Source organism: Gracilinanus agilis, chromosome 5, assembly GCF_016433145.1.
Source record: "Gracilinanus agilis isolate LMUSP501 chromosome 5, AgileGrace, whole genome shotgun sequence".
Taxonomy (NCBI): domain Eukaryota; kingdom Metazoa; phylum Chordata; class Mammalia; order Didelphimorphia; family Didelphidae; genus Gracilinanus; species Gracilinanus agilis.
In genome coordinates, this window is record NC_058134.1 from 67926114 (window position 1) to 67939409 (window position 13296).

Below are 13296 nucleotides of genomic sequence, written 5' to 3' on the forward strand. Positions count from 1 at the left end.
CAATACAGCTAGATAACTTACCATGAGCAAAACCCACAGACATCCATGAGGCAATAAGATGTGCTGTCCCAGATACCACATCAGAGAAAAAATCCTGAAATAAAATATAAGAATCTTTTTGATCTGTTCAATAATTTGTGCCATAATGGATTATACCAACGAGAAACTTCTATACTACTTCTCTACTAATGGAGAAAATTCAGTGGAAAGACTTTTTTAAAAGAAATTATTCAGCCAGGAGAAAATAAAGAGCCCATAAAAAGTATGATGACCATTTGCTCTTTAGCTCTTTTCACTCCAGCCAAAAGGAAGTTTCCTATGAATAAGAGTTATAAAACTATGGTTTGGTTTAACAAGAGAAAAGTTATAGAATTTCTTCAGCTGGGAGCACCTGGGTGGCTCAGTGGATTGAAAGCCAGGCTCAGACGCCAGAGGTCCTGGGTTCAAATCTGGCCTCAGCTTCCTAGCTGTGTGACCCTGGGCAAGTCACTTAACCCCTACTGCATAGCCCTCACCACTCTTCTGCCTCGGAACCAATACAAGGTATTGATTCTAAGACAGAAGGTAAGGGTTTGAGAAAATAAAGAATTTCTTCAACTAAGGTAATCTTGTAGTATAAGTCATCATCTTTCTGGTATATAGATTATGACACCTTTCAAAGTCCTTTCTAATTCTAAGACCTTCCATTCATGATCAAAATAGAACATTCACTTCCAGGTCTATCATGTCATATCAATCTTATATTCACAGAAGTTTAATGCTGAAAGGACTTTCAGTAACTTTCTAGTTCAAATATGTTTACTTTACAAATGGGGAAACTGAGTCCCATAAAAATTAAGCACCTTGCCCAAGATCTAATTAGCAGAAAAAGTCAAAGTAAGAATCCAAATATCTTCTTTCCCAATCCTGAAAGTACAATTCCTTTTGCCTCCTCTTACCCCATAAAAACATATAAAACAATACAAATGATGCATTCTTTATCATATTGAAATTATTTTGAAAAAATGAATATAATTTCTATATGAAGAGACTGTCAACATATATATATATTTGGATATTTTTTCAAAAAAATATATGAATAGAAAAACTCTTATATGAAAAGAAAGCCCTACATCACATCAGCTTTGATAGAAAAGAATAAATGCCCAATTTTCTAAACATTCAAAATCCATTCAAAATTACCTAACTATAGATTAAAACTATGGATTTTCCTTCCATTTCTAGATACTTTTTGGACTGACAACTTGTCTGTCTACAATCTCATCCTGAAATAGATAAATAAGATGATTCAATAAGGTTTGTATGGTTGTTGTTAGTATATATTCAGAGGTACTCACTCTCCAGGCCTAGGTAGGCCTGAAAGTCAACTCTTGGGCCAAAATGCTACCCTGACTCTTCTTTATAACAATAAATTAAACTTATTTATAGTAAATTAAAGGAAATGATGGAGGACCAGGGAAAAAGGAGTCCCTAACTCTAAAATCTAGATTCTCCACTGTAAAAAGATTGGGCACTAGGGATGTTAAAATATAATCTAAATGGTTGTGGGCACACACACACTGGGTTGAAGGAGAGACAGGACCAGGATAGGGAGACCAGAGTACACAACTAAGCTGCTGCTAACTGTCAAGAATGGCTGTTTTGGCCAACTGTCACCCAGCTCACCACTAGGCCAGAGTCTTTGAAACCAGCAGACAAGGTAAAAGGTTTAACAGTTTTAATTATGTTTTACTAATAAAGGTGGGATTGGGGATTCTACACTTAATACCCTAAAGGGCAAAACACAGGGGCAAGGGGAGGACTTGTCTACACTAATTCTAATTGACCTAGGCCAGGCAGGGCTCAAAAAAGCAGTAATGGAGTCTCTGGGAAGGCTGCTTCAAATCTGGTTCCAGCCAGGTTTGACCAGCACAGCTGAAGGGGCTGAGGGTGGCTTTGAGGGTTCTCACAGTAATCCAAAGATGATCATAGGATGCCAAAAGCCAAGGTGGTCCAAGGTATCCAAGTAGAGAGAGTGTGCTTGAGATGCTGTCCACCAGATCCCAAACTCCTCCTCCACTTGGTGCAGCTCTGTAGGTCTTGTCCACTTGCTAGAAGCCATCACCACTCAGGATCCCAGGGAATCAGAATGCAGGGTGTCCTTAACTCTGAGATCTCCCAGGGCTAGCAACAGTTTGTGCCAACCACTAATGGAGTCTCTCTCAGAGCACAAGCAACTTCCTGCTCCTTCATTCCATCTTGGAATGCTCCAGCCCTTCCTGCTAGGTCCAACCTTAATACTTAATTAATTACTAACTAATCTTCCTCACAACACCACCCAACTCCTACAGATTCCTCATAGAACTTTCTTCAAGATCTTCAAGCTCCTTAAAACCCTACTCTCTCTAATTAAATCCCCCTTCTATATAATCTACCCTAACTATTGGTCCTCAAATTAAATTGATGAAATAATAAAAGTTCATCAGAGTAGACAATTGAAATCTAGATGATTTAGGTTTCTTCCTCAGAGGCCAAGATGGCTGCAGGCTTCTTTTCCAAAGACAGAGTTTATTAGGGTTCTGGCTCTCACACTCAATCAGGAAACCTCTCAGGAATCAGTAGTTCACAAGATATCTGGAAGATGGCAACTGGAGACAGGGATGGAACAGATTTCAGGAATCTTCTCAATAGTTGGACTACAAGAACCTCCAGGTAGCAGGAAAGATAAGTCACCTCCTTCAGGCATAAACAAACTGCCACAGGAAGTGAACACTCCACTCTCCTGGCTGGACAGGAACAAATGAACCTCAATGGTCTTCAGTCCTCAGTTTTATCCTTTCCCCAGATTCTGGAACTTGCTCTTTCAGTTCTGTTCATGTGACCAGACCCTCCTTTGCAAACCCATGCCTTTTGCTACCTTTGCAAAGTTGCAAAGCCCTGATTTCTTATTCTCCCTTACAGTACTAAAGAACAGAGATCTGTCCCCTATAGATCTCAAAAAGCAACATAATATCTTTTGTTTACTCAGTATATAATGTCCAATGTGCAAAATTCTAGACAGGTAAAAAAGAAAATGTTTTCCTCTTTTGAAAGCTTACCAAGTATCTATTGGGATCCTTCACATTGATTGCTGGAAAATGTTCCTGTATGACAAAGTTTAATAATTTCCTAGAAAGAAAAAAAATTATTCAAGCAATTCCTCTGGGGAATAAAATATTAGACTACTCGATCCCTTTTTCTTTTTAAAAATAGATATCGCTATTTCTCCCTCCTTCCTCTCTGCCATCCCTTATAACAAAGATTTTTTAAAAGAAAAGAAAAAGGAAGGAAAAAAGTTCAATAAAATCAACCAATACATTAAAAGAACTGACATCATATGCAATGTTGCACATCAGAAGACACATATTCCTGTTCTTTCCACATAGGAGTAGAAGGAGGTGTCTTCTTATATTTTTTCTTTGAAACCAAGCTTATTCCTTGCAATTCTGCAACATTTATTTCTGACTTCTTTATGGATACTGCTATTATTTTAGCTTTTGCTTTGTACAGTGCTGTTATAATCACTGTGTCTATTGCCTTCTTGGTTCTGCTTACTTCACTTACACATTTACCTGTCTTTCTTTCCCCTGTTTATCTGTAGTCATCATATAACACAGTCATATTCTATCACAGTCATGTACCAAAATGAGTTTAGCTATTCCCCAAGTAATGGGAAACTATTTTAGTTCTTTGCTACCACATAAAGTGATGCTATAAATATTTGATGTAAATAGAGCCTTTCTTGAAAACCACTTTCATCAATCACAGAATGCATTAGCTAAGCTTAAATGATAGAAAAAATAAAATGTATTTGAACCTTTTGCTCTTACACCAAAGGGGATACTTCTACCTTCCTTAAATGAAACTAAGTTTCTGAGAACTCATTGAGTTCCTCTTTGATCTTGCCTTATTGACGGCCCAGAAAGATACTGAAATGACTCCTCATTACCTGCCCCCAAAATTATAAAATGCTAACCTTGTCATTCCCAAGGCCCTCTCAAATAAGGTTCCAATCTGCCTCTGTTCAATGAAGAAGCACAGAAGTCAGCAGAAGGAGCAATCAACTAAGAACTGGAAGTCCAGGATTCTACACTAATATAGTTTCCCCTCATCCAGATGTAGTGATTAGGGAATTGCTTAAGGCAGTGATGGGCAAAGTATGGCCTGGATCTGCCCTGCGTGGAATAGTTTGCCCATCACTGCCTAGACACAGAATTTAGCTTGCGTCTAGGTCAAAACAAAAAAGATAAAAGAATCTTCAACTCCTGTGCAAGCAGTTAGGCTAATAATATAATGAATATAGGACAGGCTTTTTTTCAAACATTTATTAATATTCATTTTTAACATGGTTACATGATTCATGCTCCTCCTTTCCCCTTCGCCCCCCGCACTCCCCCCACCCATGGCCGATGCACATTTCCACTAGTTTTGTCATGTGTCCTTGATCAAGACCAATTTCCAAATTGTTGGTAGTTGCATTGGTTAGGACAGGCTTTTTTTAACCTAATAGAAAACCACTGAAAAAAGACTAGCACTACAGATGTTTAAAACAACTTTCCTCTCCTTTCCAGTACATCTCCATTTTCCACAGAACTATGATACAGTTGAAGACTCCGCATGCCTTGAAAGGCATAAGCAACTGGGGTTGCAAGTTTCTTGGAGAGAACCAGAACTGTAGCTAAAAGAGGGGGTACCACCTGAGACAGATACTGTTATGCTCTTCAAAGTACCATATGCCCCCACCATAGGCGAAAACCCATTGTCACGGAATAGTGTCTGAATGGGAAAAGGTAGGAGCTGCAAGAATACAAAATGGAAGTAGTAGAGTCAGAGTTGTGAAGTGATAGATGAATTCCTATACAAGAGAAGGAATTCCAAAACCAAATCTCCTGGACACTGAAGGGGAGTTCCCTGGCAATGACAAATTCCTGGATCAAATAAAAGAGTTCCAGGAAGAAGCAAGAGCCAGAACCAATGAACATTATGGGGCAGAGCCACCAGATGGTGAAGCAAATCCAGGCCATATCCTCTACTATTACTGTGAGACAAGTGCAGCAGCAACAGGAAGAAATCACCTCTAGGAATTCCAGTTTTTTCCTCTAGAAAAGAAACCTAAACCACAAGGTAGTGCTTGCTCTAAGTCTGGAAGACTGAACAAGTCTCATGGGAAAATGAAAGAGAGAAAAAATGTTGCTTTGACTGTCATGAGATTCAACATGAGACTTTTCTTATGTGCTTTCAGGTATCAGGTAAAATAAAGCCAATCCTGTCTGTAGGGAGGGTATGGTTAGCACAAGTGTTTGCATAGAAGCTGAAGACTTAACAGTTGGTGAAACCTGAGCCAAGTGTTGATATCCTTAGAAGAAAGTAGGCATGGGGACAAATGAACTAAATTCTTTGGCTTCTGCCAAAGAGAGGAGATGTTAACATGCTGTTCCCAAAAATGTACAAAGGTGTGTACACCCAGGACTTCAGTTTCAGCTAGAGGCCACCCAAGAATGTAAGATATGCAGACCTGACTAGGCTGCCTTACGTTTTCATAGTGCCTAATGCAGTGCAGGATACAAAACAATCATTCAGTAAATACTTATCATTAATGGGGGGTTTTTTCCTCACAAGAAAACAAAATTTTTACTAGCATATGAGAAATCATATATGTGTTAAAATGTCTTTATCATATTATGAAGATAACTTATTAACCTTAATAAATCCAATTCGCCATAATGAGCCAAAATTTCTAATGATCCAATACGAAACCATGATTTTGCAATACGAAGAACAACTGCACCTTAAATAGAAATATTTTTAAAATTAGAAAACTATTTTAATGTGAACAAAAGAAACATGAAGAACATGTGAATTTCTCTGAAATAAAATTATTTTTATGACAAAATTTTAATAGTACAATTCATTTGAAAAATATTTCTTCTAAAGCAAGAAGCTTCTGATTATTTGAATATAGATCAGTTGCACAAGGCCTGGTAGAATTTTCTCATTGCTATGACCCTTACTCAATGAGATTTACAGAAAATTCAGATTCTGGGACACCTGCAACCTGCTAGGGAATCTCACCTCTACAATATCAAGGCAACTAATTGGCTTTCCTGCAAGGCAGCACTCTAAAAGGTGGGATACCCATTCCCTCTGAGATTTCTCACAACTTTGAAAATCTTAAAGCACTATATAAATGTTAGCTATTCTCTAATAAGGGAAAGCAGATGCTTATCCACTGTTTTCTTTTAATTACCCCCACTATCACTACCTTAGATCCATGCACACAGACATGAGAGAACTGATTTTATCAGAAAATAATAGGTAGCAGCCACTCCAGTAAAACATCAAATATGAGTTATCTGCAATATGAAAGGGAAAACTGACAAATGCATGATTCTGTGTTTATCTATTATTTTCATTTAAATACTTTTATCCTGGTAATCTGTTCTTTCTCCTATTTTGGTGAAAATCTTTCCAAAATAAATTACATAATTGCCTGGCTCTTTAACAAAAGATACTTTAAAAGACCTGGAATGCTCATCTGCAAAAAGATCTTTTCTGCTCAGGAGACAGAAACATATATTTCATCTTTATTCTATATAATTATTAGAAATGTATAACTATGTGATTCAGTGCATTTTGCCTTTGTGAAACTTGGCCTTAATTTTCAAAAAATGTTTTTCAAATGGTATCATTACCTCTTTCTTTCTGGATATTTCCATTATAGAAGGAATCTCTCCACACATCATCATCACTTACCACCAGACTAAAAGAAAAGAGAAATAACCGAGAAAGTAATAGCTTTTTAAAAAATATATATTTTCATTAACAGAGATATTCTAAATTTATAAAAATAGATCTCCACGGGGGCAGCTGGGTAGCTCAGCGAATTGAGAGCCAGGCCTAGAGACAGGAGGTCCTAGGTTCAAATCTGACTTCAGACACTTCCCAGCTGTGTGACCCTGGGCAAGTCACTTGACCCCCATTGCCTACCCTTACCACTCTTCTGCCTTGGAACCAATACACAGTATTGATTCCAAGACAGAAGGTAAGGGTTAAAAAAAAATAGATCGCCACTATTTAAATAGCATCTCTTTACACTATAAATTATGAAAACAGAAAATATATAGGACCCAAAACTATCTCTTTTAGTAAAATGCTTGTTTATAGTTATAGCAGTTCATATTTATAAGTAAACCATATTTATCAGTGGTCATATTTACAAGTAAACCAAACACTTGTTAGCTAAATTTACTTTGTTCTTTAATCTTCACATTGACAAAGCAATTGTTCAAGATATAAGAAGGAAAATGAAATAAAATAGGAAACTGGCCCATAAGCTAAAATGTTGCTTAGTAATAAAAATAGCACAAAGTACCTGCTGATATGTGATGATGTGTTTTTTAAAATTATTTTTTATCATGACAACTCAGCTGCAGCCATGCCACTAATTGAAGAAGCAAGCAAAATACTGAAATGTTTTAACTATAATTTTGAACAATATAGACAACTTAAACTTAGTTCTTTATCAAAAATAGTGGAAACTATAAAAGGCTTCTAACAAAAAGTCTTGTTAAACTTCTAACATCCCTTTGCAGATAGTAAGATAATCACAGTTAATTATATTGACATTCACTTAAGCATTTCTAGGGGTGCATCATCTCATCCTAAAAGTTAGTTTCATAATCATATTATATAAAGGAAAATAGGGCTACCTTAAAGCTCTGCTAGTTGGAATGCCAAGGTAATGCATAGCCTCACTAGCCAAAAATTCTCTGACCGAGGAACGGAGCACAGCTCTGCCATCACCATTTCTACTGATTTAAAAAAAAATTATTTAAAATTTTAGATGCATTGCAATCCTACCTACATGATTCAAAAGCATGAAACTCTACCGTGAGTAGGGGGTCTTCCCGGAGCCTTTTAACTGGAGTTCCCACTTTTCACCATGCCTTCCAAAAGAATATCAACATATTAGAATGTCCCTTTGTCTTACCCAAAGGAATGAAAAACTTTTTTTCTATAAAACATTTGATACCTGTTTGTGTATTTTCCAATAAGATGGGCTCTTCCATCCCCAAGCTGATCTGCCCAGATACCAAACTTAGAAAAAAATTAAAATTATTAAAGTCTTGTAAGAATCCATTTCTTAAAATGATTGATTGCTTGAAAAGGATATAGGATATCAAGTCATGCTGCAGTTATAATAATGAGTGATTTGTCCAAAAATGAGGAAAATGTAAAACATTTTCAGCTAATTTTTAGCTACATGGTCATCTTATAACATCCATCCGAAAAATATTGAAATGGACAATACATTGGGAGGATCTCTACACACCATGGTGGCAATCAGGAGAAATGATAAATATGAAACTCAGAGTGAAAGCAATAATGGAAGCAGGGAGATACAAAAGTCAAGTGCAGTATAGCAATTCTGGATGTGGAATTAGAAGACATAAGCTGAGTCCTTGCTTTGATACTTTTTAGCTATGTGATTTGCTATATGTAGGTCAATGAGCCTCATTTGCTGATCTCTAAAATGGAGTTAAATATTTTTACTATCTAAGGGTTTTGTGAGAAGGATACTAAGTACACTGCAACAAACTAGCTAAAAGTGGAGTATTATTATTAGAAATAATAATAAAATGTAAGAAAGATGAACTTGAAAGAAGTAAAGAGAACATAGCCTAGAAAATAAGGATATCATTCTTAGAAAATATTTGACAGGGATCCAGATGTTGGTGAGTTTATGATAGCTTCATCACAGGCAAAAATCTCATGCCTTATTGTAATACTAAACCTAAGGCCTTCCATAGTATCTATTAGGGAGGCAACATTCCATAATAGAAGGAGATCTAGAGTCAAAGGAGACCAAATACCACCTTTGAAATGTATAGACCTGATCTCCTTGAACCTGGGGGTCATAAAGATCATAGAATAATAAGTTTAGAGCTGGAATGGATCTTAGAGGTCACCTAGTTCAACACACTCATTCAACGGATATGGAAACTCAGATATATGATGAAGGGAGAAGTGATTTGCCCAAGAGCAAAGTTTTGTCAAGTCCTCTGAGAATTTAGAGTTGTCAGACAAAAGACCCATTGATCCCCAAAGGAGTCTGTGAATAAATCCATCAAAAGGGTGCAGACCATTGAGATGACCCTTAAACAGCAAAAGACCACCAAGTCTGCATCTGCATCCAGCAAGATTGAGGCAAAGTGGTGATACCGGACCCTAATGCAATGCTATATATAAGGCCAATTTCCCCGAAGGGGAAGAAAAATTGCCCAGAAGGGGCCTAATATGCATTGCCTTAGAATACGATAATAATACACAAGCCTCCATATAGAGATACACTCTGTCTTAATTATCTCAAAAGAATAAGTAATTCACAAAGATCTCATATTCTCAGTCACTCCTTTCATGGCTCCATTGTAATGATTTAGGACCTAGAAAATATTGTAAAAATAACTATTATACTATATCTGATGATATATAGTGATACTTTAATTAGCCTATGGTGCTAACATTCTAAAATCATCTTGTTGAATTCTCAGTATTCTGGAGCAAGGAAACTGATGAACGACAGCTTCCTAACTTAAATATATCTTTACAAAATGTTTACATTTCCATATTAGAGAAGCAACAATAGCTTTACCTGATGGCCTCCATATCTATGAGCCAATGGAATAGAGCCAGATAATATCTTTTCACCACTTACAAGCTGAATAAAATAATCAGTTTTTGAAACAGAAAGATCGAGGTCCAAAATATCTTCCAGAACATTCTGAAAAAAAAAATAACACTTTAAGAGAATTTAAATAGGCCTTGTACTAGTTTTCTAATAGAGTACTGACGACAAGGAAAACAAAAGAAAAAAAATCATATAAACAAAAAGACAATCCACTGCCCAAATGACAAATGGTCAAAAGATATGAACAGTTTTCAAAGTTTTTCAAAAATTTTCAAAACAGTTATCAATAATCATATGAAAAAATGTTATAAATTACTCTTGGTTAGAGAAATGCAAATTAAAACTATGAAATACCACCTCACACCTATCAGATTGGTCAATTTGACAGTAAAGGAAAGTGATAAATGTTGGAGGAGCTGTGGCAAAATTGGGATACCAATGCATTGTTGGTGGAGTTGCGAATTGAACCAATCATTCTGGAGGGCAATTTGGAATAATGCTCAAACAGCTATAAAACTGTACATATACTCTTTGATTCTATAATATTACTCCTTGGATCTGAATCCTAAAGATATTTTTTTAAAAAAAGGAGAAAGGGTCTACTTATATGAAAATATTTACAACTGTTCTTTTTGTGGTGGCAAAGAACCAGAAATTGAGGGGATATCCATTAAATGGGGAATGGCTAAACAAAGTGTGTTTTATGATGATGTGGAATACTACTGTGCTATAAGAAATGACAAACAAGATGATTTCAGAAAAAGCTGGAAAGCCTTCCATGAACTAATAGTGAAATAAGTGAAACCAAGAGAATATTCTGCTCAGTAACAGCAATACTGTACAATGATCAATTGTGAAAGACGTAGCTACCCTCAGCAATACAATGATCAAGGACAATTCTGAGGGACTTATGGAAAAGAATGCTACCCACCTCCAGAGAAAGAATTGTTGGAGTCAAAATGCACATCAAAGCATACTATTTTTCACTTCAGTTTCTCTGTTTTTATTATGGGATTTTGATTCCATATGATTCTTCTCTTACAAAATGAACAATATGGAAATATGTTTTGCATGATAAGACATGTATAACCCAGATCAAATTGCTTACCATCTCTGGTGGGGGTGGGGGAAAGGGAAGGAGGATGGATGATAACTTGGATCTTATAATTTCAGAAAATGAAGATTGAAAATTATTACATGTAATTAGGAAAATAATTTTTTTAAAAAGGGATATAAAGAGACTGAATGCAGATTGAAACATACCATTCCTCAGTTATTTCCTCCATGAATTTTTCTCATGTGTGTTGTTTCACAACATGACAAATATGGAAATATGTATTATATGACAATATATGTATGACCTATATTACCTGCTTTCTTGGGGAGAGGGAAAAGGCTGGGAGAGCGGGAAGGTACATGGATAGCAAAAATTTCAGAAAAGAAATACTAAAAAGTATATCAACATTTATTTTTTTAACAATTAAAAAATAGATAATCTTTCAATAAATGCATTAATTTTTTTTAAACCTTTACCTTCTATCTTAGAATTCATACTAAGTATCAGTTCTATGGCAAAAGAATGGTAAGGGCTAGGCAATTGGGATTAAGGGCTTTGCCTAGGGTCACATAGCTGGGAACTATCTGAGGCTATATTTGAACCCAAGTCCTCCAGACTTTAGGCCTGGTTCTCTATCCACTGAGTAACTGTCCCAATAAATTATTACTAGTCTAGTTCCCCCAAAAGTTCATTTTTATACTAATCAATAATACTTGGAAAATCTTATAGTTCAGTTACCAGCATTAACAATTACTACACATAAGGGAAAAAAAACAAACATCTAATTGTGCTTTCATTGGAAAGTTGCTTTTTTCCTTAAAGTTGCATTTATAAGGATTAGCTACAGTCTATGAAAAAATGTTGCCTTTCCTTCCAGTGCAAAGACCTTTATGGAACTTAAAAAATATTCATTTCATTTTGAACCACAGAATCAGGTTATCTCATTGGAGGACAGCTTTGGGCTGAGATTTAAAAATATTTTCAGGGCTATATGAAATTTTAACCTATTCCCATCCTTCCAATAAATAATATTTTCTTTTTTTTTTAACCTTTACTTCCTGTCTTGGAATTGAGGTTGAGTGATTTGCTCTGGGTCATACAACTATGAAGTGTCTAAGGCCACTTTTGAATCCAGGACGTCCTATCTCTAGGCATGGCTTTCTATCTAGTAAGCAATCTAACTGCCCCTCTGATTGTATTTTCCAACAGCTATTAGTGCTGGAACAAAAACTTAAAGTCAGATACTATGTTTGCATGGCCATTTATAAGGCTGTGAGATCTTTAAGGTACATGAATAAATTAAACACAAAGGTAACAACTGATACACTAAATACATTAATTCTGATAGAACACATTACTTTCTTTTCTTATGAATGTTTCAGGTACTTGAATAAAATATTCTCATTTTTCTTATTTAAAAAAAGCCTAACCTTTGAAACTGCTACAAGAAGAGTTCTTGATTTGAAAGGAGTAGGGTAGGCAACAGAAAAAATACAATTTTTCACTATGCGAATATAATTTTCAGGAACTGGATCAACTGGCAGCATACCTGGTGGAGGGAAAAATCCTCTTAAATTTACTTTCATTTATTTAACCTGTATTTCCTAAAATTTTGTATCAATGTAAAAGTGACAAATTTAAAACACAAATTTCATCAATTAACAATAGCATACTTTATAGCATAATAAATTTGTACTATTTCACATTTTTAGCATTACAAAATAAAATACTGTAAATGGAAATTCTTCTTTCCCACTGTTTATTACCTCCTTGTCCTTGACACTCTCTTCCCTCTAAGTTTTCATGACACTCATTCCTGGGGTTCTCCTCCCACTTTCCTGAATGCTCCTTCTCATGCTCTTTTGATAGAATAAAGAATATTTTCTAATGGTGAGTACTCTCCAGGGTTACGGCCTAAGCTCTTTTCCCCTTCTATTCTATTTCACTTGGTGATCTCATCTTCTCCAAAGTATTCGATTATTATTTCTATGCAGATGATTCTCCAATAAACTTATCCAGCCTTAACTTCTCTCCTAATCTCTAGCTGCACTTATCCAATTATCAACTGAACATCTCACCCAGGATATTATATAGATATCTTAAATTTGTCATGTCTAAAACTGAATTCATTACCTTTCCACCAAAGCCCTTCCCCCTTTCAAACTTTTCAGCTATTGTCCAGGGTACCGCCATCTTCCCAGTCACCCAGGTTCCCAACCTACGTGTCATTCTCAATTCCTCTAAGTCTTACCCCCTAACCTTACATGGTGTAAAAAGCCAGAAAAACTAAAAGAAACAAAAATCAGAAAAAATAATAATCTGAAGGCATTCTACAGACAATCAACCCTTTGTTGCCCAAAAGACATGAGAGCATCACTGTAATACAGAAATTACAATAACTGATATTCATAATGATAATCCTGGCAATTATTTTTTATCTGGACCTATGATTTCACCTGTATAGAAAATTCCTTACTGAAGAAACTCACTATACAAATCAGATCTACAAATATTCTATGATTTATAATCTTAA

At 35.7% G+C, this 13296-nt stretch overlaps 1 protein-coding gene across 1 annotated transcript in view; it reads right to left on the reverse strand.

Moving 5' to 3' along the window:
* Positions 1-13296, reverse strand: part of LOC123248646 (protein adenylyltransferase SelO-like) — a 55535-nt gene that overhangs the window by 34684 nt on the left and 7555 nt on the right. Inside the window, exons 2-10 of the mRNA XM_044677488.1 lie at positions 12194-12312; positions 9671-9799; positions 8051-8115; positions 7908-7964; positions 7728-7829; positions 6711-6778; positions 5719-5806; positions 3078-3147; positions 22-94 (exon numbers count right to left, since the gene is read on the reverse strand). Of these exons, the coding sequence (XP_044533423.1) occupies positions 22-94; positions 3078-3147; positions 5719-5806; positions 6711-6778; positions 7728-7829; positions 7908-7964; positions 8051-8115; positions 9671-9799; positions 12194-12312 (771 nt within the window). The remainder of the gene's footprint in view (positions 1-21; positions 95-3077; positions 3148-5718; positions 5807-6710; positions 6779-7727; positions 7830-7907; positions 7965-8050; positions 8116-9670; positions 9800-12193; positions 12313-13296) is intronic.